The sequence below is a fragment of the Triturus cristatus genome, chromosome 6 (genome assembly GCF_964204655.1).
Source record: "Triturus cristatus chromosome 6, aTriCri1.1, whole genome shotgun sequence".
In the NCBI taxonomy this organism is placed as follows: Eukaryota; Metazoa; Chordata; class Amphibia; order Caudata; family Salamandridae; genus Triturus; species Triturus cristatus.
In genome coordinates this window covers 1398896510-1398921829 of record NC_140589.1, presented here as the reverse complement: position 1 = coordinate 1398921829, position 25320 = coordinate 1398896510, and the positions used below count along the sequence as shown (strand labels likewise).

Here is a 25320-nt window from a genome sequence, read left to right as displayed (position 1 = left end):
TTTTAGACAGAGCACTACGAGTAGCTCCTGTATCAACCAGAAACCGATCACTAGAGCCCAAAAGATTTGCATCAACATAAGGACCTTTCTGATCTAATGGGACCTCAACCAGTTCCTTAATCCATCCTAGGCATTCCTATTCATAATCAGAATCCCTAAGACCATCAGCCGAATAATCTGACATTTGATATTGATTCGGTCTATCAAAAGTATTAGAATAATTTGGCCCATGTTCAACTGCCTCAAACCTGGGATGAGTTCCTATTCCTCCCCTATTTCCTGAATTCCCTGGGCGCCCTCTCATGCTTCCTCGACCCCGTTGATACTGCTGCCGCGCAAAAGGGGGCACTCAGAATGCCAATGTCCAATCTCTTTTCAATAAGCACACTGATCAAGACAAAGTTGATCGAGAGAAAGGGGGTACACCAGGGGTATATACTGCACGTCCGTCTCTACCACCACCTCTGATTGGTAGACCATATACTTGAGCCACCTTCTTATCCTCTTTGCCTGTTGCTTCTAATTGCCTGTTGCAGCTGCCATAGTCAAAAGGGAGACTGGGGAAGACGTAGTCCATGAGCTCTCGCTGGCCTTTAGGCGACTAGCTATTTCTGGCAACATATTAGCAACAAATTTGTCGACAAACAGATGCTTACCCGTGTCATCTGTCAATGACTGTCCACTAAAGTCATGGAATGTCTCTTCAAATCGTGTAAAGAAATCAGAAACTGACTCATCCGCTTTCTGTTTACAAGACTCTAACGTAGTCCAATCTATTTTCTTAGGGGGTATAAGAGTTTTCAACTTAGTTACAATAGCTTTGGGAAGTTCTCATATCTACTGTTGTGATTTCTGCGCAGGCTCTCTAGCCGCATCTATTTCTTCTAAATGCACCCAAGTATCACCATAGGTTACATTATCATCTATTTTCCGAATTGTTCTCCACATAGGGGGCAAAATAAGTCCAAAAAAATGTCAATATCTGGCAAAATAATAGTACAGGAGCTAATAGCTCCTTCCACTTCTTCATAAAAAGCGGCCGGATTTTTCCGTGGATCAGGAAAAGCAGCTTTAAGAGCCATAACATCTGCTCTACTCCAGGGAGTATAGACCCAAATATAGATAAAATATCCCTTTGCATCATCTGAATCTTTATCAGCACTTGTTCCCATACCCTTTGGAGGAACATACAGAGGCGCAGCCTCACGCATCGGTTGTACAGTAACCACAATATCACTAGGGTCATTGTCTGTCCCCAAAACTTCTTCTTTCTGCACTGGGGTCCGAACTGTTTGTGCAGTTTTAACTTTACCAGCTGAATTTTGCTTTGCTTTTAAACGTAGTGTATCATGTCTTAATTTAACTACTCGCCTAATTAAATCAGGTAAATTTGAAAAAAGAAAATTTCCATCATATTTGTTTATAATCAGAATTGATATCAATGGGCTCTAAGTTTTTAGAAACGTTTTTAAAACCAAGTATTACCTCCCAGGTAAACTTCTCTGCAAAATATAGCTGCTCTTATTCCTTCCACTGCTGAACCATTGCTACAAGGTCTGGGGCAGAAGTAGTCCCATGAGCTTCTTTGCGAGCAGTGGATCTGATTGTGGCTTTTTCATCAACAGTCAAAGTAGAGCGAGTCTGCCACCCATCTTGCTTATCAAAGTCTTATCATCTGAAGAAAGATATTCTTCTTCAGAAAGATCATCCTCAGGGGCAGAGGGAAATTTATACGGGGGCGGAGGTCGATCTAACAAAATGGAGTCATCCTGATGTTTATTAACTATGGGATAAATGGGGCGCCTGATAGGGTACTGGCAAGTTACCTCTAAACGACGCTCCCTTTCCTCTTTTTCTTTTATTGCCTTCATCTCTTTATTTTTTTAATTCCAATGCTTTTGATATATCGTTTTACGCTGTTCTTTTTCTGCTATGGCTTCTTCTTTCCTCACTCTCTCTTGCACTTCTTTCTCCCACATTTGTACACAATCAAACATATCTTGTTGACTCTTATGCTTAAACAAACACTGCTCTACATACTGAATGTTTTTAAAATCAAATGACCCATTCACTGGCCATCGTAGATCAGGATCCTTTTTCGTAGATTTGTTCCACAGTGTACTATACATTATGGAAGAAATACCGTATTTAATGTACATATGCCTATTAGGTGTCCCCTCTGGGGGAGCCGGCTGACTTCTTTCTAAATCCATTTTGGTACCACCAAGACAGCAACACAACCTACGGAGTGTGCTAGGAGCAGGAATGCTACCAAATGTTTTGTAAAAAATTACTTATCCCAGATATGTCAAAGTAGAGAAAAAACTCCACATTACCTGCCTTTATCTTTTGCAAGAGATAAACAGACAAACAAAACCAAAATCTTTGCCAAGCAAATCCAAAATCAAGAGTGCCACTTCAGCGACCTTACCAAACAATAGTCTCCAACCTCCAACTGCCAATCTCTTGGTCGACTTAATGGTCACTGCAAAACTTGCGCCGATGGAAGTCTCACTCGGGACCGGCCACCACCTGGAGGGTCAAATCGCGAAAACCGGAAAAGTTGCTTCGGTCTGCAAAGACAATGGTCTCCTCATGCAGGATGTCTCCTCAGCAAGATTCCATTCTTCCGTCAAGACCACTCCTTCGGGCAGCCGCGTCTCCGATGAGCCCCACGAGTCTGGCGCCAAACTGTGGAAATGTGCCTTTTTAGGGGCACACCGTTGCAGGGTTCACCCTCATCTTTGTCCACGGGTCCTTAAACCAACAAAATAGAGATTGGCACTGAAGCTGGAATTCAAATAACAAGTTTATTAATCACTCATGAGTGGGACTACGTCAATACAACACCCTCAAGTGTTGCAGGAGGTAGTACATTGAAGTCACAGACCATGGTGCTTATATACACCCTTTGTTGCAGAGTAAGCATGTAGTTACAAATAGAAGGTACATACATACACAGGAATAGTTACAGCCAGACATGGTCAGATGGGAAATCACTTAGTTAGCAAAGTGGGAGGGGGAACAGAACTGCTTACAGTTGCAAGACACAGTTGACATTTATGTCTTTAGTCAGGTGCATTCTAGCAGCTACAGGCCTTTTCTCAGCACATATACATTGCTTGAGCTTAGAAAAGATGGAGTTAACTAAAGCTGATGACTCAAGCAGAATAGAAAAGCAAGCAACAGTGAAGAGGGAAGAATCACAAGGCTAACAAAATGGATGCTGCAAACAAGATGGCTTCAGCTCATGCTAACAGCAATCACTTTCGATTTCCACAACCCCAGTACAGAGATCTGGGCCTAAATCCATCGTTTTTTTGCTCACCATGCCATTCCAGTTTGGACCCAGCCATATGCAAAACAGTATTGACCCTGTGCCCAATGGGAACAGTCCATCCCGAAGTGCCAGGCGAGGTCCTCCCTGGACTGGAAACAAGCATCCTAGGACCGGTTTCGGGCTTTCAGCCCTCATCCGCCAGGATAGCTTGACTCCAGTGGCATAGAGAGCACGGGACCCACGTCTGGGCATACCATAACATACGTTGGGGTGTAGGCCATACCCTGCTGGCCTTTTTGTCTTTAGGAGCCAGTTCTGATGTGCTCCTTAAGCTGTCGGTTGTGCCGCTTTGACCAGTCGAGGAAGGCTGGGCCCACTGCTGTTCTCGCTTATCGCCGCATGGGCAGCACCTGGCCTCACTCACTCCGATGCTCCTCCCCCATTATGGGCGGGGGACCATGCCCTAGCTTCCATATCGATCATCTGCAGCTGGGCTAACCGCCACTCGCTTTTCCTGCTGCCCGGTGAACGTTTCCTTTCAGGCTAATACAGGAGGTCACATCCCGCCTCGGGCGGGTGCTGCTCTCCATTCTGCCTCCTCATCTCCTGAGCAGCGGACGCAGACTGTCCCTTCTTTGCTCTACCCTTCCCGCCTCACGGGCTGCGTGGGGGAGGCTAGAGTGCCAAACGGAGACTCCGGTTCTCCACCTAGTCTCTTTCTGGTGGTACCCTCCCCAGGACCTGGGGCTAGACTCTAGGGCACTGTTCCTCTTCCCGGAGGTGGGAGGGAGTGGGACACTACTGCCCTCTCTTTTTTTATGGCTCATCTTCCGCCCGCTACTTGGTCGGGCTTTTCCTCCTGGTCTTGGCACTATCAGCGGCGGCGCTCGGCATCTCAGCAGTCCGGCTCGGTCTCTTTTCACATCTACCACCACGAGAGCTCGCCTCATGCCACATGACACAGCCACATACTCGTCAGATGCGGGGTGGGCTCCTGCTCCCGCTCCTTCACCCCGGGGCTCTTTCACGCCCCGCAAGCGCTCAGATGACTCCCTCACCAACTGCAGGGGGTGCCCTCGACATGGGCAGCACTCTCCCCCTTCCACCACCAACAAGGCGGCTGCACACGCGGGTAAGTCCCACTCGTCGCCAATGTGATGGTGCAGGGCCCTTGGCCCTCATGCACTTATAATGATGACACGGACACAGATAGTTAGCTGGTAGAACTGGCCCATTGCACCTGCGCCCGGCCCCTTTTATTGGCAGGGTCACATGTCCAGCAACGCCTGTGGTGGAGGGGTGTGGGGTGGTGTGTAAGCCAGCCCTCGGGGAGTGGCTGGTGCTAAAGCACCTAGAACAGTGACCAGCAGGTCACTACGCTACAGACCATATGCAATAGCGCTATGGAAATTATCAGGCAAAATAAACTAAGGGCCTGGGGTTCTGGCCATGGATTCCTTTAAGTTTAACAGAAAGTTTTAGTTTTAATCTTGTCATTATCTATTTTTTCCCTGTGATCCAGGCGAATATATGCAAAACAGTTCTGAACTGCTTCTGTCAGCTTTGCTTGCGAGCCTGTTTGTTACAGTTCCACAGCAACCCTTCGCCTGTCTCGTGGTCCCGCAGTTCATTTCTGTATGTTACAACCGGAAGGGGAGGGGTAAAAGCATTCTGTACTTGACCTTCGCAGTCGGTATCCGGCCAGTGGCGTCACATTGGCCCAGACCCGCAGTGCGACGGGGACCGAGCTCCAGGTGGCCCCCTCAGCACAGTACCCTGGCCTGTGAGCACCTGACTGACTCCGGAGGGGGGCTTTGCCATGGATTTTGCAGGGGGGCTCCTCAAGTTTAGGCCACTGTATCCGACATGCTTTTAATGAATACTTACCTCCCCTCCCACCAGAGGCGCAACTAGAGCCAACTTTCGGGGGGGGGGGCTAAGAAAAAATTTCGGGGGGGCTGAATCTTTTAAGCCATAGGCAGAGTGGAGCTGCAGGGGCTCTTAGAAGGGGTGAAACAACAGCGAGGCCTCATTAATATGCAAATGGTCTTTTAAAGACCTGTGAAGTGCTCGGGTGCGGCTGTATGTGCGCCGGGAAGCTGTCTCATCCCGGGCTGCCACACGCGAGGGGGGGGGCTGAAGCCCTGTGAGTCCAATGGGTGTCGCGCACCTGCCTCCCACCCACCACCACCCTAGTTGTGGTATTTGTGGCAGGAAGCTTGCAAACCATGACTGCTCTTCAACTCTTGGAGTGAAGATGGCCCAGGGAAATTTGTCATTGGTCTCAATCCAGTGTTGTTGGAACAATTTGCATAGTGTGGGTGCTGCCGTCAGCATTACATGACAAAAGTCATAGAGAATATGAAAAATCCATGCCCCGCACAAAGAGCAAGTGTAGCAAATGAGTCACGGCCATTCAGCTGAGTGGTAGAGGCATGGTATGTGTACAGTAGTGCATTTTAGAACACACTCTCACAAATATATTACCAAAGCAGAGCGTGGTATCACATTGTCATATAGGGACAGCACATTTTCTATTGAATGCCCACCAAATTTGCTCAGAAATACAGTTTTACCGTTAAGCTATATTGCGCACAAATGATATAATGTGGGGAAAACACGTTTCAGTGAATATCATTTGCACATCGCCAACTAAAGTGTCTTGGTTTGTTTAGATCTTGTTAAAACCTTTGTTACCTCCGAATTAAAGATGTGCCTCACTTGTGTTTTCATTGCTTCTGGTATATTTTGAAATATGTGGACAGTTGAAGGTATTTAAATGTTTGCAAACAAATCGACATCCCACTGCCTTTCCTTTCACACTCCCTGTACCCAGCAAGATTGTTCCATAGTTCACTTCACAAAATCCTCTCAGTTTGTAGTCAGATAAAGTAAAGGAAACACTGATATCCCTTTAAAAAAAGGTCACAAAATAAAATGGAAATGGAAAGGCATATGTATTGCTCATTCATGTTTTGAACTCCAGCATGGATATTTTGGGTGTGCAACAGCACCCCACATCCCAGCGCCTGTCAGTCTGTTGTTTTATATTCCGAGTCCAGTAGGGGTGCAGAATTTAGTTTTGCAAAGCCGCTGCTGTTCATGTGTACTAGAAGCAGTGACGTCAAGTAGACAGTGCTTTTGTCATTCACCGGCTGTTCTTTGTGTTTTGGTAGATGGTGTTCAGGGGAAAACGTAGTTGCATTATTTCAAGCACATAAACGCCACGTTGCGAGCAGGTCAGAGGAAAGTCGAGAGCTATGTGTGGAACTTCGTATGAGGTTTGAAAGTCCTGCGTGTCCACTAACGTGTTTCCTATCGTGTTTCTAGAACCGTCATTGGAAGCCTCGTTCAGTCCCATGGAAACCTTTCCAGACGCCACTAACGGCGACGAGTTTTCATTGTATGTTTGTCACAGGCACCAGCACTCTCCTCAACTCTTCATTCGCAAAGCCAGGTAAGGCGGAGCTAGGTATCACCTATTGTTAATACAGTAAATTGTCCGGATTTATGTTGGACTTTTCTTCTCAATTCCCTCTAAACATGGGTTAAGCTTCTACGGTAAGTAGACGTTTTATTAACTCAATCAGGAACCTCTGTTGGCTGTATGGAGGCCTGTAGATAGTCCATTCAATGAACTAAAGGCACGTCCAGCTTTTTAATTCTGTTTGAGCTGTAAAACCTTCACCGCACACAACTCACAAATCCACCGAGCTTGGTTGTGTATATTGTTAAGTGTGAGTGAGTTGAACATCGGTACTATTATTTTTAACTTGAGCGCTATGATTTTCGCGGTCGTTTAGAAACCACTAGAGGGCGCAAGAGACTAGATAAAGAAAATACTATCTTTAAAAAGCAGGCCTCACAGCGTTGTTGATCTTTCATTCTACTGTGGTCACAAAGTACGTCAGGCGCACTATTTTGAACTTGTAGGATAGTGTATTTTCTCGAATATTGCTAGTACTGTTACTTTTATATTACCCATTAGTCATCAAGCATCAACAATGCTCTTTGTACAGTAAAATAATGTAGAATCAAAGGTGAGGATGAAAATAGTAAAGGTGAGAGTTCTTGTTTGTCATGATTTCCAAAGGAATCGCCTTGATTACGGTTCCACAGTTAATTTATGATGGTTTTTGCATAGATCCATATACAAACAATCTGTGTTTTGTTCCCTACCACCGCGGCCTGTGGCTTTTAATTTCTATTCCTTTGTATTATATGAGTATCTTGTAGGGTCCGTTGCAGGTTAGTAAAATGTAGGTATTGTTCTTAGGTCTCTGCGAAGTCGGTCTCTTGCATATTGCCCTGTTATCGGATTTAGTCCCATGCTCGTCTCTGTTGTTTTCTCACTCCAAATAGTGAAGTATGACTCACTGTGATATGGTATGCACCCGTGGTTTCGAACAATGGATGTACTCTCTCGTCCTTCTCCCCCTAACAGTTCACATTTCTTACAGCAGATGCTGAGCCGAAAAAAAAAGTTCTACAAACAAGGCTGCTCTTTAAAGTGTTTGAAATGTTGCCCACTGTGAACAGGCCCCTTACCCTGGTCTAATCCGTTCCATGCTTTTTAGTTGTCACCTCAGACAGTACACATGCAAGATATACTGTATACAACAAAGGGTTTGGGGGCCCATTGTACCATTTGTTGGCTTCATTGTCACTCTTATTTGCTGTCCCCTAATTGGCCAGCACCTGCTAGCTTCACTTCCTCTTCTTTCATGTGGAGCATCAACCAAATACTGACTGCTTCAACTTGATTACTGTCCTTCAGCTGCTTGCGCTGTGATTGAGGTACTATTTTTATTTTCTCTTTCTCTGTCCTCGTTATTTCTTCTTACCCATCCCCGATGCTGTGCCTCCTGTAGTCTTCACAACATCATTGGTGGTGTCCCTGCCTGTTTTGGGGCCACCACAAAGAACCAAAAAACATATCCAAATATGTTGCTATTAAAGAGGATTTTAAATTGCAATTACATTGAGCCTAATTAGCATATCTCCATCTGGCCTCAATCCAAAGTTATCACTTAATTAATATAAAAAGATAACCTCATGTTAGTCAATTGGAGAGATAGGCTTTACAGTGGTACAAAAAACCGACTTTAGGAGTATTTCACTACCAGGGCATATAAAACTTAATCCCACATGTTCCTACTTTTTAAATACATGCTATCTTGCCCTATGAGCCTACCTTCCAGGTTGCTTATATGTATTAAAAAGGAATGGTTAGGCCTGGCAAAAGGTTTATTTGGCCAGGTCAAAATGGCAGATTGAAACTGCACTACAGGCTGCAGTGGTACGCCTGAGATATTTTAAAATGCTACTTTAGTGGGTGGCACAATGAGTGCTGCAAGCTCACTAGTAGCATTTAGTTTACATGCCCTGGGTGCATGTAGTAACATTTGTTAGGGACTTACAAATAAATTAAATGTGACAATTAAGTGCAAGCCAATTTTACCTTATTTTATGTAGAGAGCACAAGCACCTCAGTAATGATTAGCAGTGGTAAAGTGTGCAGAGTCCTATTGACAACAAAAATGGATTCAGAAACAGAAGGCAACAATCTGCGGGAGACCCTGTAAAAAGGGCCAGGTCCAACAGCCTTCCTGGTGTCCACTAAGTGGATGCTTGTTCAGGTTCTCACAGACATCATCACCATCATGTGGTACTGCAACAAGCGGTGCAGTGTGGGTTTCCGGGTCCTGTGCTAGGAAGGGCTTTGCTTCTGGAACTTGCTGAATTGTCAGGACATTTCCCTGATCCTGAACCAACTGGCAGTATCTTTAAATGCAAGAGCAGACAAACTCAGCCTCCAGTGCCTAGCGGACTACGAATGGCAGCTACTTCCGGAGGTGCTGTAGGATGTCTTCATCCAAAAGAGACAGTCCTGGATAGATCTCCTGGCCACCAAAGAGAATGTGAAATGTCAAAACTTGTGCATATTGCAAGTCTGAAAAAGGCTTTCTTTCTGAAACACATTCTGCCCAGAGTGGAGCACAGGGCTTTTGTGTCCCTTCCAGCGCTGCCTTTCCTGCACCTAGTTCTGGAGAAGTTGAGGAACGACCAGGCCTAAGTCATCCTAGTAGCTCTGGACTGGACAAGGAGAGTGTGATACCTGGAACTTCTGGGCATGAGCATCTGCTGTCCAATCTAGTTACCACTTTAGGACGATCTTCTGTTACAGGAGCAAGGTCTCAACCTCCCCTCTAAATGCCATCTGGAACTCCTCACTCAGACAGGGAATCTTTCCATCAGCCTGGAAGCACGCATTTCTTCTCCTGATACTGAAGAAAGCTAACGCTGACCCTGAAGTCACCAGTAACTATAGACCTATTTCTCTGCTCCCCGCCCCTGTTAAAGTTTTAGAAAAATTAGCCCACCAGCAATTGGCGGTTTTCATTGAGTCCAATGGCCTATTGCATGAGTCCCAGTCCGGCTTCTGCCCTGGATTCAGTACAGAATCCGTCTTGATCGAGATGGCCGACTCCATACGCTGGGCGGTGGATGGAGGCTCCATGGCCATGCTTGTGCTTTTAGACCTGTCAGCAGCGTTTGACACGGTGTCCCACCCCATCTTTTTAGATCGCCTTAATTGTATTGGCATCCAGGGGATGGCGCTGAATTGGATCACATCTTACCTGCATGACCGAGAACAACAGGTCTCGACCCACCCTTTCACCTCGCCCGCTAAACCATTAAAATGGGGGGTACCGCAGGGTTCGGCCCTGAGCCCGCTACTTTTTAATGTCTACCTAACATCTCTAGGGGAGCTCATCATCAAAATGGCAATCAAGATGACATCCTACGCGGATTACACTCAACTGCTGTTCACTTTCAGCAGAGTGCCAGATTCCACCTTTGATCCACTAAAAGAGTGCATTAAAAACATCTCAGCTTGGATGAGCCACAACTTCTTAAAGCTAAATGCCGACAAGACGGAGGTCTTGTTTTTTAACCAAGCTGTTCCCCCACCCAACAAACTTATAGTGGCCAGTTGAATTGGGAGATGCTCCCACTCCAAAGGACTCTGTCAAGAATTTGGGAGTCAGATGGGACAAAGACCTGTCCCTCGCCACCCACGTTCAACTGGTATCTGCAGCCTGCTTTGGCAAAATGAAAACCATCTGAAAATGTATTGATTTCTTGCCAGAGTCAGCTCGCAAAACCGTGGTCAATGCTTTAGTCACCTCCCACCTCGACTACGCTAATGGTCTGTACATGGGCATGCCGATTGGTCTGATCCATAGACTCCAGATTATTCAGAACGCGGCAGCCAGACTGGTTGGTAAGGTACCGCTCCGCCATCGCATTTTGCCCCACCTCGGGCAACTCCATTGGCTGACGATAGCCAAACGTATCAAATTTAAGGCCCTTCCATTTGCCTTCCGAGCGTATCAAGGGAAAGGGCCTAACTACCTAAGGAAGAGACTTCGCTCATACCAACAGGACAGACCCCTAAGGTCTAACCACAAATGTTACCTCTCCACCCCCCATTTTGCGAAGGCAAGAATGGGGGGTAGGACATTCGAGGTGGGGACCACCAAGTGCTGGAATAACCTTCCTTCCCACCTACGCATGATTCATTCCGAACAGGAATTCAGAAAGGCCTTGAAGACCTGGCTCTTTTTAGTCATAATGACTAGATATGCGCTCTCCTCTACCTTGGGTGCTGTCTGTATTATAAGCGCCGGGACACTCCATTTGGGGTAGCTGCGTGCTTTATAAATGTCTTTATTATTATTTTTATTATTATTATTAAGGCAAGGTCTTGCATCTTGGCCTGCACAGTTTGCACCTTTATGCATGGAGCTTGTATGGTGTCAGTTGATTGCTTCTGATCTCCATTCCTAGCGAGGAAGTTGATGTAATCTTCGCGGCCAAGCATCCTTCCACAAAGTCAGTCTATGCAGGATGCTGGGACACGTTTGGGGCTTGGTGTAGTACCTGCGATATGGACCCAATACAGGCCACACTGTCATATGTGCTCCTTTATGTTTTGTCTTTAACCCAGCATGGATTTGCAATGGGTATAGTTAAAAGATTATTTGTCACTCCTGTTGCCTTTCTTGCTCTTGTCGGACCAATCATCACTCTTCAACTAATCTGTTGTGATGCATTTCCATAAAGGTTTGGTCTATTTGTTTCCCTAAAAACCTTTTGTGATGCCACAGTGGGACCGTAACTTGGTCCTTTCTTTCCTAATGTGGACCCCTTTTGAGAGACCCAACAGTTGTCCTTTCTGCCTGCTGACTCTGAAGATGGTCTTTCTCATTGCAATAAAATCAGCCCTTCACATGATTGAGCTTCAAGCTCTGTCAGTTCAGCCACCTTACCCCACTTCGTTCTGGACAAGTTGGTGCTCAGGACCAAGGTAGCCTTTATTCTGAAACCGTTTTCTATGTCGGACAATCCATGACTATTTCAGTGTTGTTTACCCTATCTCATTCCTCCAAAGAGGAAGAGAAACTCCATAGTTTGGACCCCAGGAGAGCTCTCAGCTTCTACATAGATTGTTCCCAAGACCACAGAGTGGACAATCAGCTATTGGGGGTTTTCTCTGGGGCAAAGAAAGGCAAAGTAGTGTAGTGGTGGACCTTTTCTAGATAGATAGTTCTAGGTATCAAGATCTGCTATGCGATGGGAGAGAGGCAGCCTCTGGAGAAGGTTGGGATCCTCAGGGTTATCTGGGCCAAGGCTGCGTCCACCACACTGGCGCACGGAGTACCTGTCTCAGACTTCTGTCAGGCTGCAACATGGGCATTAATGCACACGTTCAACTAGCATTACCTCCTCACCAGCCAGGACATTGTGGCAGTTCGGTCCAGCAGAACGTTTGGTGTGAGCCACTCAACAAATTCAGGACTGCCGCCGCTACGCGCTGCCTTCTGGGTGCAGCAGGGGTGCAGCGTGTTAGGAATAAAGGCAGCTGCAACTGGCAGGAAGCTGCTTGTCGTTCTAGTTGTTTTTGCAGTAAGCAGCTCCCTGTCGTTGCATCTCTTACCTCGTTTCCAGGTTTCCCTCATTGTTTGCGGTGTCCTCGTCAGCTTCTGGCATCGGGCTGGATCCCGTTGTGATTCCGTGTACTGCCGCTTATTTGGAATATCTGCTGGATATCTTGAAAAGAAAAATGGAAAAGAATCAAGCCATAAACTCAAACATCTGGCAACACGCTATCGCGCAGACTTTATTTACATATGTTTGCTAAGCGTACGCTCCCTCTTATCTGATGTTTGTGGTCTCTCACTGGTCTCTGGATCCTTAAGGAAAGCCCCATGTGATTTATTCTGAGGAAACAAATAAAGTTGAGCAGTGTTAATTAATGGGTTGAACTCATGTCACTCTAACTCACTGCACATTAATTTAGGCTTAGTTTTAGTTTTATGTTTGAACCTTGGTATTGTGGCTATATTTTGGTTACATGAAGGAATGCACTGAACACATATCTATATATAGATATATGCGTGCTCTCTTTTTCTCTGTTACTGTTCAGCCACACCATACAAGACTCAGTTTAATGAGACCTAATTGATATACAAGTTATACTGTGCATTGTGAATTTACTCTAGCCAGAAAGTACTATTAAGTATGTCAGTCTGTCACACATTTGCGTCGGTTTATCTTTTATATTTTCAGCGATGTGATAATTACATTTTGCCTTTGCTAACATCTACATTAGATGGGAGAGGGGATACATGCAGTCATGAGGCTAACACTTGACTCTGTATAGACAATATTAGAAACTCACTGTTCGTTATTGCATCTGACATACCTTTTTGATTTGGTGGTGAAACCTTGAAACTGGTCCTAGCTTGCTTGTTTCCAGTCCAGGGAGGACTTGGCTTGGCAGTTCTGGCTGGACTGTTCCCATGGGGAACAAGGTCAAGACTGATTTTCATATGGCCGAGTCTAAACTGGGATGGCAAGGGGAGGAAAAAAACAATGGATTTAGGCCCATATCTCTGTACTGTGAGGAAATCATGATATTGTTCGGCATTCTGTCCATCAATTGTTCTTTTTGCATTTGCCATCGCAAGTGGGACAGGTATGCCAAGACATGAGTCCCCTGCTCTCCATGCCACTGGAGCAGTAGCGGCTTGTGGATGGAGAGCTGCGATGGGGCGGGGGAGGAGCAGGGTGGGAGGTAGTAAACTAAGGCATACGGCCGAACGGAGGTAAGTAAACAAATAAATAAATAAAACAAATTTCGTTGCGCGAGCTGCATCGCATTTGGAAATGCAGCGCACGCAATGAAATTCGCTTTTATTTATTTATTTGTTTACTTACCTCTGTTCGGCCGTATGCTGTAGTTTACTACGCCCCACCCTGCTCCTCCCCCGCCCCGCCTCACTGCCCCTAAGCACTCCCTCCACCAGCCGCTACTGCACTGGAGTCAAGCTAGCCTGGCTGAAGAGGGGTTAAACCCCAAAACCGGTTCTAGGATGCTTTTTTCCAGTCCAGGGAGGACCTGGCTTGGCAGTTCGGGCTGGACTGTTCCCATGGGGAACAGGGTCAAGACTGATTTGCATATAGCTGGGTCTAAACTGGAATGGCATGGGGAGCAAAAAAACTATGTATTGTTCAGCATTCTGTCCATAAATTGATCTTTTCTCATTTTATTCACCAGCAACAGGGAGGATGGCAAATTTATTTCTATCCAGGGCACACATTCCGAGCAAGGGCCAGCTCTGCATGAATTTCCGAAACAAAGTTGTTGGTCCAAACAGACAGCACCACCACCGTGTCTACACACTGAAACAAGGGGAACACACTCCCAGATCCTGTCAATGGAAGCCCAAAAACCATGGCATTGGGTGATTACAAACGGAATCCCCCTTACAGCAGAGCATCTTTCCAGTAGCGACAATGAAGTAGACTATCACAAGTGGGAGTTGAAGGATGCTGTGCTAAATAAAGTGTGTTAATACTGGGGCAAACCAAATATGATAGCTTTCCAATGGAGAGCAAGATGGAATGCAACTTTTGTGTAAGAAGGCACCCATAAAAAAAATCCTTGGGAAATACTCTTTTGATGGACTGGTCCAGGATGCTTCGCCTTTCCACCAGTTACCCTGATACCCAAGGTACTAGCAAAAAAGAAGGCGGAACCCTGCACATTGATTCTCGTAGCACCGTGCTGGCTGAGAGAACATTGGTTCTCGAATCTGATGCAGCCGACACAGGATTGGCCAATCCTACTGAAATTGTGAACGGACCTCCTATCCAGGAACAGACGTCAGGTGCTTCATCCCAATCCATAATCTTTTAAATTAGAGGCCTCACTCCTGAGCACTATGAATTTGGACAGGTAGGCATCCCGCAGGAATGCAAGTAAGTCTTAAGTGCAAGTCAAGGCTCTGTCAACAAATAAAACATACTGCTAAATGGAACAAATTCTGTACGTGGTGTGCTGCTAACCTCTTCCATCCTTTTCAAATCCAATGCCATCCAACACTGCCATACCTTTTTCCTTTTTCAAAATCAGCCCTTAAATATTCATTGATCAGCCAGCTCCTGCTTCAAACGAACCATCTATTTGGTCACACATGAACGTTAAAAAGTTCCTGAAAGGTTTAATCAGAATGTTCCCACTGTCGTGTATGCCTCCACCAACCTGGGAGCTAAATGCCGGACTCTGCAGCTAATGTTACCTCCTTTTATACCTATTCACAAGGCTACCTTAACGTTTCTCACCTGGAAAACTGCATTTTGTCTGGCAATAATTTCAATGAGTCGAGGTTGTGAGATCCTGGAATTCAAGGAACCCTTCAAACAGGTCTCAAAGGACAAACTCATTCTGAGGACCAATCCCAAATTTATTCCAAATATATCAACCAAATTGCATCTGAATCAACCAGTTATTTTAAAGGCATTTTTTCAGAATCCAATAACTTCAGCTGAAAGGACTCTTCACTCACTGGATGTTAAAATATACCGGACGTTTTATATATCCAGAACTAAACACATATGAAAGTCCAATCAACTGTTAATATCATTCTCAGTTCCACATAGAAGTTTCCCTGTAATAAAACAGGGTAGTTCAAGATGGGTGGCTGCTACAATAACTTTCTGTCACACAAGAGCTGGAGGACCTTTGAGACAGACAGTAAAAGCTAATTCCACAAGAAGCATGACTACCACATCAGCACTCCATTCGGGAGTGCCAGAACTAGACATTTGCCGAGCAGCGACATGGGGGTACACATACCTTCACAAAGCATCACAACCTGGAAACAGTTGCAAACAGAGATGGAGTGGTGGGGTTGGTGTTTCTTCATTATCTGTTTTAAGTGAAGGTGTGCCTGTCTTCTTCCATATCATCCTTGTGCCAAGTATATAATGCTTACATATATTGATACTGCTTGCTATTCTGATTCATGCATGTGAATCAATGAAAGATCCAAACCTGGACAAAAAAAATGTGGTTCTCCAGTGCTGTTTTTTTCATAGATTCACATTCGACCCACCCACCTACCGGACGAGAGGCTCACCTCAGTTATTTCGTCTATGGTTTGGTATCTGCACAGCTTGTTCTATGAGATCTGATATATATGTTGTTAGAAGGCATGCGTTACATCGTATGCCATTACAACGTGGTCGTTACAACGACCGCGTTGTTACATCGCATACAATTACATCGCAAGTCGTAACAATGACTTGCTGTAGGGGGGGAACTGGACTTAGGAATAGTATAATTTACTATTCCTACTCTAGCTTGTGCAACAGCAGGGAAGGTGTTGGATTGTAGATCCAACACCTTCTGCTCCCTACAGCAAGTCGTTGTAACGACTTGCGATGTAACTGTATGCGATGTAACAACGCGGTCGTTTTAAATACCGCATTACAATGGCATGCGATGTAACGCATGCAAAGTAAACAATGTCTCCCATGAAATCTGAGATGTGAACTTCTCTGGGAGGGATGAGTCACAGAGCACTTCCACCTCACTGGCTGAAGTGTGGGCCTAATATAAAGTGGATGTGTAAACAAATGGAGCACTGCCTATGGCTGTATTAGTTGTCAGTGCTTTATAAGGCTATTTCAAACGTACACACGAGACTCTCAGTTTAACGACGGGGAATGATTCATGCATGTGAATCAATAAAAGATAGCAATGCTGGAGAGCCACAATTACAGGTAAGTACCTCATTTTTCACTTACTTTAGGATTAATACTAGCCAAGCATTGCATCCCTATAACTCAGAAGGAGTCTTCGTTCCCATTGCTGAAACTTTGGCTAGCATGTTATATTGAAAGAATGGCCATGAAGGAGGTATACTCTACTAGTCTTGCAATGTACTGCTTGAATGTCATTTACAATCATCAAGTTCTGCAAAAGTAACTGCTCTTTAGTCCCACCCCACCCAGGGCTTTCATGGCCCTTATGCTGTAGACAGATAGCACTCATGCTTGTACAGGGCGGAGGTAAACATTCTAAATATGCATGCTATGTTGGCCACGAAAGGTGCTCTTTGGGAATCCAAAGCATGAGGGAAATCTTTCATGGTGCCAGTGCTATATGTCAAATATGACTAGGTATTTGAAGGCTTAAAAGCCATGTTTCTTGGAAGCAAGAATCTGAATATAATTCCAATAAAAGTCTTCAGTTTAGATTAGTGATTTTTTTTTTCTGTTGCTGTTCCGAATTTCATAAAACCATTAAGGGAATCTTGTACAACCCTTCCCTCGCTCCAATTTTTTGAATTTGCATAACTGCTGGAAGGTTGTAGCCTTCATTGTTTTGCATAGTAGTTCTATTCCTTTGTTTGTTTTTCATCACTATTCCTGGTGCATGAAAATACTTTAGCCACTGTTTGTTATTTCTCTTTGTAACCTTTGCACTATTATCTTCTATTGAAACCTTTTTGTTCCAATTAATGATTATATTTCTGTGCCACCCCACAGATGCAAGGCACACATTAACAAGAAGTAAACAAGTCCCATCCAGAAACATCTTAAGGCTTTCCCCTTTGGAGAATCTAGCATGAAGACAATCTGCGTCAAGCGGAGCAAGGGAGAAGATATTTGGCCGAGCCTCTCAAAGCAATCTTGCTTTCTGCAGAGATGAGCAGAAAAGCTCAAGTAGCTTTACGCTTTTGATATGTCAGAGCCCTTCCGGAATATCTGCCAAATATGAGCGGCTTTGTTATGGAACAGAAACATCTTAGCCAACAAAGACAGATGGGTTTTTAAAAGCCAAGAACTAAGTGGCAAAATGTTTCCTGTTTCCAAGCCGTGTAAAGCTCGCATTGCATGTAATGATCTTGCTCTCTACACAGGCTCTCCAATTCTTCATTGTACGATTTCACTTAAAAGCCAGTCAACGAACAGTATGCAGATTTCTCTGCGGAAGAGCCACTCTTAGATTCATGGGTTCTGTCTGCTCAGACTAAAGTTGTGATCTGAAGTAGTCGCTGTAACCTAGATTTTATCTGCCGAAGTCCGATGGTTCCTAAAGATGCTTAAAAATGATCATACTTGTATCACAGTGGGTAAGCGCTCAAAGGTTTAATGCAACTGACAAGCTTTAATAGTGATAAACCCGGTGCCTAATTTGAGCCGGTGGTTTCCGGTGCTTAGCACTGGCACTTAATCGTTAACTTCAGCGCTCATAGCGCAAACTCCACCCAAAGGTATTGGAGTGCTTTTCATGAGCACCAGTTAAGGACTCTTTCATTGTTGGTAGGCACGGGAAGACTAAGTGATTTGCCCAGAATCACAGGATGTTGAACCTGCGCCAAGACTCGAACGTGGTTGCCCAGCCCCAAAGTCGGCAGCTCTGGCAGTTACGCCACATCCTCTCCCCAGCTGTAGGGGTTTATGGCTAATAGTTGGTTCTGTTATAGGCGCCGCTAATAGGAGCAAGGGGCTGATGCAAACTGCCTCCTTATGAGAGTCTCGGCACTAATATGTTTACAAATTAATTTGCCCTTGAGAGGTGGTTTGTTTTATACACGGAAGGTAAGTTTCATTCCATTATCAATGCACTCCACCTGAAGTTCTTTACCAAATTATTTTAGCTGAGATTCAAGGCACTACCCAATTAGTATGTGCACAATATTCATCTCGTGTCTAGGGTGAGAAGCGTGTTATCATCTAAAATATGCTTTACTTTGGGTTGCTGATTTATCAGTATAATTTCTGTTTCCGTTAAATCAAATTATAATCAGTTCTAGCTGTTGTGATCAAAGTGCAGCAGCAAGACTTGGTATGAAGATAAAATCAGTTTTTTAGTTTGTTCCAAAATTCATAGAGTGCATCATGTTCGTTTCTATGGATTCAAGCATATAGCAAACTTATCCTTTTGTATGTAAGTTGATGTTGCTTTCTTGTGACTGACTACCACTAGCAACTGAGTATTCATCTTGCAGCCGTTCCTCTTTTTGAAGGCTTCGGCTGCAGCTATTGACTGAATACAAGTAACATTCTTACAAATGTCTATTACTTGTGTACACAGCAGTAATTGTTACAATGATACTTATAGCATTGTGTGCCATAATAGTTAGTATTTAAAAAAAATATATATTCAGATTTGAAAAGGTCCCAGGCTCCCGTACTCTATAGTTGTTTTGCAGAGAATAGAGAAGCGGATGTAGTGATTAGGCCTGACTGTTTGGGCTGGTGGGTCTGTGAACTAAACTCACCTGCCTCATCCAGCGAGGATGGGTCTTTAATACAATACCCTGCTGTGTGATGGGCCAGTAAGTTGGTGATGGCCCTGGGGTGTAGTGTAGTTCCTATATCCCTGATAGGCTCTGCGCATTGAAATAACATACACTATAGATTTGACATAGGACTACGGTCAGTATGTCTCTATCGAGTATATTAAACTTAATTACTTGTGTGTGTCAGCTAACTCAGAGGTCACTAGAAACTTCTCGAATATACAAGAAGGGATTAGTCTCTGACAACCGCATAAACATGACAACTTTGTTTCCCTTTAGAATCGGAACAGTCTCAGAATCGTGGAAACAATAGATAACAGTTTCACTCAGTCAATCGTGCATGCTTCGTTTCTACAGAGTTGCACAGAAATAGAGAGATGGGCGTTTTGAATAAAAAGGGTTTATTGAACAGTCTTATTTCTCGTGCAAGAGATATGAATTGCTACAATCGTAAGACAGACTGCGAAGTACAATATGTACGAGGTTAGCAGTAAGATAAAATAATACTGCAATAGCATGGTTTGTAGCTATGACATATAGTAATCAAAATACATACATAAATAACATAATGCTGAAATGTGATACTCATCTGATGCTTCTAAATTGTTCTACCCCAGTGTACCTAACCTAAGTGCAGTATGAGGTTTGAAGTAGGTGCTGTTTCTAAAGTATAGCTAGCTATATTTTAGTTTAGCCAAGAGTTGCCAAAGGTTTCTCTAAGTTCTAGTCAGCTCCATACCTGAGAAAGAGAGAGGTTGGAATCTCTTTTCTGGACTCGATAGTCTTAACCCCCACAAGGGAAGTCAGAGAGCACTGGAGCTGGATTCTCTGCAAGGAGGATGACAGCGTCAGGTCAGTGCATCAGGCTGGAACTCGATCTCCTTCCGAACTTGCCGTGGCAAACCGCGTAGTCTAGGTTGGATTGAATCCTCCGGGAACCGCAATTTGCCAAGGCAGTGCTGGTATATTTATACCTTGAAGTTGTCTAGAATTGCTAGTATTGAAGTAAAAGTCGGGCAGAGGAACGTCATGAATGAACCCCTAAGGAATAGATGTTCATGCGTTCATTAATTCTCGTAGACGAGGTAAACCCAGAATTTGGACGATGCGCTCACGACACCTCATCTCCAAAAGAGTTCTTTCCATGGTGAACTGGGTATCGCTGGTGATTTGACTTGCCATATCGTAGCAGTAGGAGCAAAAATAGTATCCCTGCAACGAGTGCTAAAAGGAGCGGCAGTCCGCCAAACACAGAGTGCACGAAGTTTGGAATAATTCCGAGGACTGCTTGAAAAGGTGCTAACAGTCCTGCACACACGTTCTTAAACACATGTACAATACTGCTCGTATCAGAGATGTTTAAGATACGACCTAACATTTCTGAGAAATGCACAGGGCAGTTTGTATACAAAAGGGTATGTATCTCTGCATAAGTCCTTGCGACTTGGAGGTCATAGGTTTCTTTAGCAGAGGTCAATGGCATAGTTTTTTGTAAAAGAATGGCTTTCATTCTGCTTAGAGTATCAATTCGTATAGAAGAGATATTCAGTGAAGGCCATAAAGGCGACTCCCTGACTAGGTCTATTTGGGGAAACAAGACTTGCATACAGCAAGTGACCCTGGAAGTAACCGTTACTAGATATGGGATACCTGGCAGCATGCCACAGCAGCTGTGATCATTCAACATAATGTAACTCCCGTTTGAAAGTTGACCAAAGATTGGATTAATCACTGCTGCCGGTGAACCGTGCAGGTGGCAGGATACGTTTGTAGTGGAACCATCACAGGCCCCGTGTAAGTTAATACCCTGACAAAGGAGAGAACCGCTTAGTGCGTGTTCACAGTTTTCACCGCTAAGAAACACTTCACGTCCCCCACTCCAACATCTGTGTGTAAGGTAAATCCCAGGATGTCTTGATGTATTCTTTACCCAACCTTTCATATTTGCCTGCTGGTATATTTTTTAGGCAATACTGAAAATGGAAAGTCGTAACAGGCAAAGTAATCTTACCATGTATGATCCACTCAGTAGCTGGTTTTTCTGCCACTGTGAATGGTAATTTCTCCAGTTTTTCAATGCTCAGCACCGTATAGTCTGCTCCCCTTTGCGCCAGTTTGATCTGTCTGTCAGTGAGATTGAATTCCGCAAACAGTGACGTAGTATTAATTAAATGCCAAGGCACATAGTCAGAACGCAGGTTTTGGAGCGTCCAGCCTAATAGCATGATAGAACGTAACTGAGACTGACCATGTTGCAGCATGACTAAGTCTTGTTCCATGTCTATGACAGAGGATACAATGCTGTCCAAAGAATATATCCTGGACGACAGTCGTTAACCCATTGTCTACTACAGAGAGAGATTTCTCTAAATGAATACGATCAATTTCTCGTATTCGTTCTGCAGTCTCTGCTTGGGTGACCTTCCATGCTTCATTATAAGCAGCGTATATACCGGCATATATGAAACGTTTTTGATGCGTTTTTCTTGGTCCTAACAAGAATTCCCTAAGGTCTGCGTCTTCATGAAGTAAAGCTAAGTGTTGTTTTACATCCTCTAGTGTAGCTTTCTGTAGCCAATCAAGGCAAAGTTTCCCAACACTGTAAGTTGTTACTACCCCCGGATGCTGTCTTTGGACATAACGTGGATCTGGCCTATGAAAGGTAAAACCTTGTGTTTAGTTCAAGAATCTATCTTGACAGTTGTTTGTGTCTAAGGGCCAGAGCAACCATTTTTTCCATTCAGGATTTGATCTGTTGTGATGCAAAATATTATGTATGTCGACGTTCCCCTTTGTAGTGCTTTCACTTGTAGGTGCAGGTATAGACGGTGTGGTCATGTCTTTTATCTTGGCTAATAAAAGGCATGATGTTTGTTGGACAGTGTCGTTCAAAAACATAATTTGCTCAGGGATGATACAGGCTCTAAACAAAGCTTCTATTCCCTGTACTTGCCAATCTTTAGTACCCCAGACAGTTTTTGTCTCAATATTGTCTTTCCAAAAGTCGTAACCCTGTGTAGACAGTTGGGCAATAAAGGCTGCAGAATAAATCTGCTTGGTATTCCTTAACATACATTTCATTCCTATCTTATTGAGATTTTTAAAGGAAAATGATTCTGTATTTCACACATTGAACCCTGAAAAATGCGGAAATGTCATTGCAAATGTTTTCGAGCTATCCTTTGGTGGCGTCGGACAATGTTCCCATTGGTTATACATAAATACATTTCTGGGCATTGCAGATTTATGCAGGAAATGATGACCATAGTGGTTATAGCAATACAGTTGTTCATAGTCTGATGAACCTTGTAAATATTCATTATTAGTAAATGCAGCTGACATTTCTAGATCAGACATCATATTATAAACAGTCTCGAAGTCCCAATCATCAGAAAAGGTACTAGAGGTAATAAAGTTCCTTAATGAAATTTTAAATAAATGTGGAATCTTCAGAAGCTCAGACGGGCCAAAAATGTCATATTCGGTTTTGTCCCAAACTATACCATTAGGTATAGGAATCGCTGTGATATTCACTGCTGACAAGTCTCTTGCTTCACGATGGGATGATTTGTGTGGCTGGAGAAGTAAGTTCACTCTTGTGCTTGCTGTGTCCATTTGAATATATCTTCCATTAATCAGCATACCCAGAGTTGTTACCAGAGCTAACCAAAGTAGAAAGAAGAATATTTCCAAAACAATCCATAGTTCAATCCATGGTGAAACCAGATAAGTCTTTTTCAGGAGTTGACAAAAGTCTGTTGCTGGTTCTTTGAAAGTTCTTTGTACTGGCATCGTTTCAGGCTCGCTGGGATCCTCAGAAAACGTATCAAAGTTCATGAAATAGCCAGAAGCAGTTCTGTCAATGGTTGGAATTGCATCAGGATTTGTTGAATTCTCTGGAACCAGTTGATCACTTGTTACTTCGTGGTAGACAGGTGTATCTGAACGAACTGTTATTTGGGTCTCAAGAGGTACAAGGTTCATAGCATTGTTGCTTAGTCCTCTATTTCTTACTGTCGAATCTTCAAAAGTGATGAGTCTCTCAGTTTGAACCTCTTGGATTGTAGCTAGAGGAGTAGGTCTGCTACATTGGCGGAGTCCACTTGGCCTACTGTTCAGTATCGGCCACATAGTGTGGTTTGATCAGGTCGATGGACACAAATCTTTTCTCCTTTTTACCAGCAAGGGGCGGCAAAAGTACTGTTCTTGATCCGTGGATTGCTAGGACAGGTACTGGTTGTCTGTAAGAAGGCCCAAATTCCTTCTTTTCTGCAATCTTTTCTCTGGCTAGATCCCCAAGCTTTGGGATCCAGACAGGCCTTGCTGGGACGGCCGGATTTTTCTCAGTGGTGGTTGGCTTCAGGACCACGTTGCTTTGTTGTTTTCTCAAGTCATTTAAGTTCTGTAAAACAACCAAACAAACTTTGATATCACATTGTTTGTTTTCCACCACTGTGCCTTTCATATCTAAGTCCGGAACCAACATTCTAGTCCCAAACAGGACCTCATATTGAGTGATACCCCCTAGAGAACTTCTTGGCAAGTTTTTTAGTGCTAGCTGGACCCCATAAAGATGTTTGACCCATCCATCACCCGAACCTAATACCCTAGCTGTTATAGACTGCTTTATGTCCCTTTTTTTTCTTTCCACAACAGAATTTCCCTCAGGATGGAATGGAGAAGAATACCACAATGCTACGCCCAGACTGGCCATGGCTTCTTTGTAAGCCCTAGAGCTAAATGCAGGGCCCTGGTCAGAATGTAGTGTGCCTATTGCATATGTGCCGATAAAGACTCGCAAATCTTTTAGAACAGTTCGAGCATCAGCCGAGCGCTGAGGCCACATCCATAGGAACCTAGAGCATGAATCCACTGCGACCATAATATATTTATAGTTCCCATCCCTTTGTAAGGGACCGCAGTGGTCCAGGTAAACACAAGCTAATGGTTTATCTGAAATTAACAGGGGCGACTGCGCAGGACGTTTCACAGTAGACACTTTCATCTTTTGGCATATTTTGCAGTCCAAAACATAATTCCTGGTCTGTTTCCTAATGCCTGGCCACCAGTATCTCTGTTTTAAGAATGATACTGTGGCGGAAACACCTGCATGGGCAGAGGCGAGCCCTTCATGTGCTGCTAGGATTAGCCCTAGTCGATGTTCCATGTTTGGAATTACTCTATCCCCCACTCCAGGGATTCGAGCAAACGGAACATTGTTTGCATCAATTCTATATGAGTATGTGAGTGGAAACTTTATAGGTAATGCTTCACCGCTGCCTTTGCTTGATGCACTGACAGCCAGCATTATTTCGCTGTCTATTTTCGTTTTTGAACGAGTGATTGCAGCTACAGAAGCCCTTTGCACAGCCCCTTTCGCTGCTTCATCAGCCAATGAATTTCCTTCAACGTGAACGCCATCACGTTGGTGACTCAGCGTGTGTATCACGTGAGTGTTTTATAGTCCATTTAGCAACTGAACTACTTGTTCCCAAAGCAATTTTTGCTTAATTGTGCCACCTTTTGCATCTTTGAAACCATTTTGAATCCAATTCTGTAAATATTCATTGTAAGATTGAACACAGTAAAAAGAATCGCACACTATTAGTGTGGGGAATTCACGATCTGTATTTTCAAGTGCCATCTTAAATGCTTGTAGTTCAGCTCGCTGAGCTGTACAATCTCCTAGAGATTGGGTTTTTGTGACCATTGGTCTGAATTTGCCATCTCGCATGCGACCTTTAACAATAGCAAACGCTGCACTGAAAGCTTGTTTACTCCCCGTAGCGGGTTGTGCAGATCAGTCAGTATAAATTATAAATTAGTACTGGTCAAGAGGGAGAATTTCAGTAGGCAGAGGACATTTGTGTTCATATTGCAGGAATGCTTGTGTTTTCAAATATGGATCAAAAACGTATTCAACATCAGTTGCAGCAAGAGAATCATTGTATTTATCTCGGATGTAAAGCTTTTGCATTTGGAATGCTAGCCTTTGTGAATGCCTCTAAGGCTGGTACAGAAGTCATGACCATAATGTGTTTCCCCTGTGCTAGGGCTCTTTCTTTTTTCTGTAGAAGTGAATTTCATTTCTGCTTGTGCATACAGGTGTGATTTGTATGCAATGGGTACTTTTTCACCTTCGTTAAAAGTTATGTAGGTGAATTCGCACTGACATGGAATTATTCGGATCACTAAGTTGCGTACGTTTACGCGTGTTTGCAAGTGTGTCGTTGCTAACATATCTGTTTGGAGTGAACGCAAAATTTCAGTGTGTTTTTGTGTCCAATGTTTGATTTTAAAATCAGGTTTGATTAATTCGTAGAGAGGTTTAACCCTTTCTGCTTAATTTAAAATGTAAGTTCTTCCAAAATTCAG

At 44.0% G+C, this 25320-nt stretch overlaps 1 protein-coding gene across 2 annotated transcripts in view; it reads left to right on the top strand.

Moving 5' to 3' along the window:
• CFAP61 (cilia and flagella associated protein 61) overlaps positions 1-25320 on the top strand; it is a 2048453-nt gene that overhangs the window by 220764 nt on the left and 1802369 nt on the right. For both annotated transcript variants that reach the window (XM_085612416.1, XM_085612415.1), the window contains exon 6: positions 6611-6737. In XM_085612416.1, coding sequence (XP_085468542.1) covers positions 6611-6737 — 127 coding nt within the window. The remainder of the gene's footprint in view (positions 1-6610; positions 6738-25320) is intronic.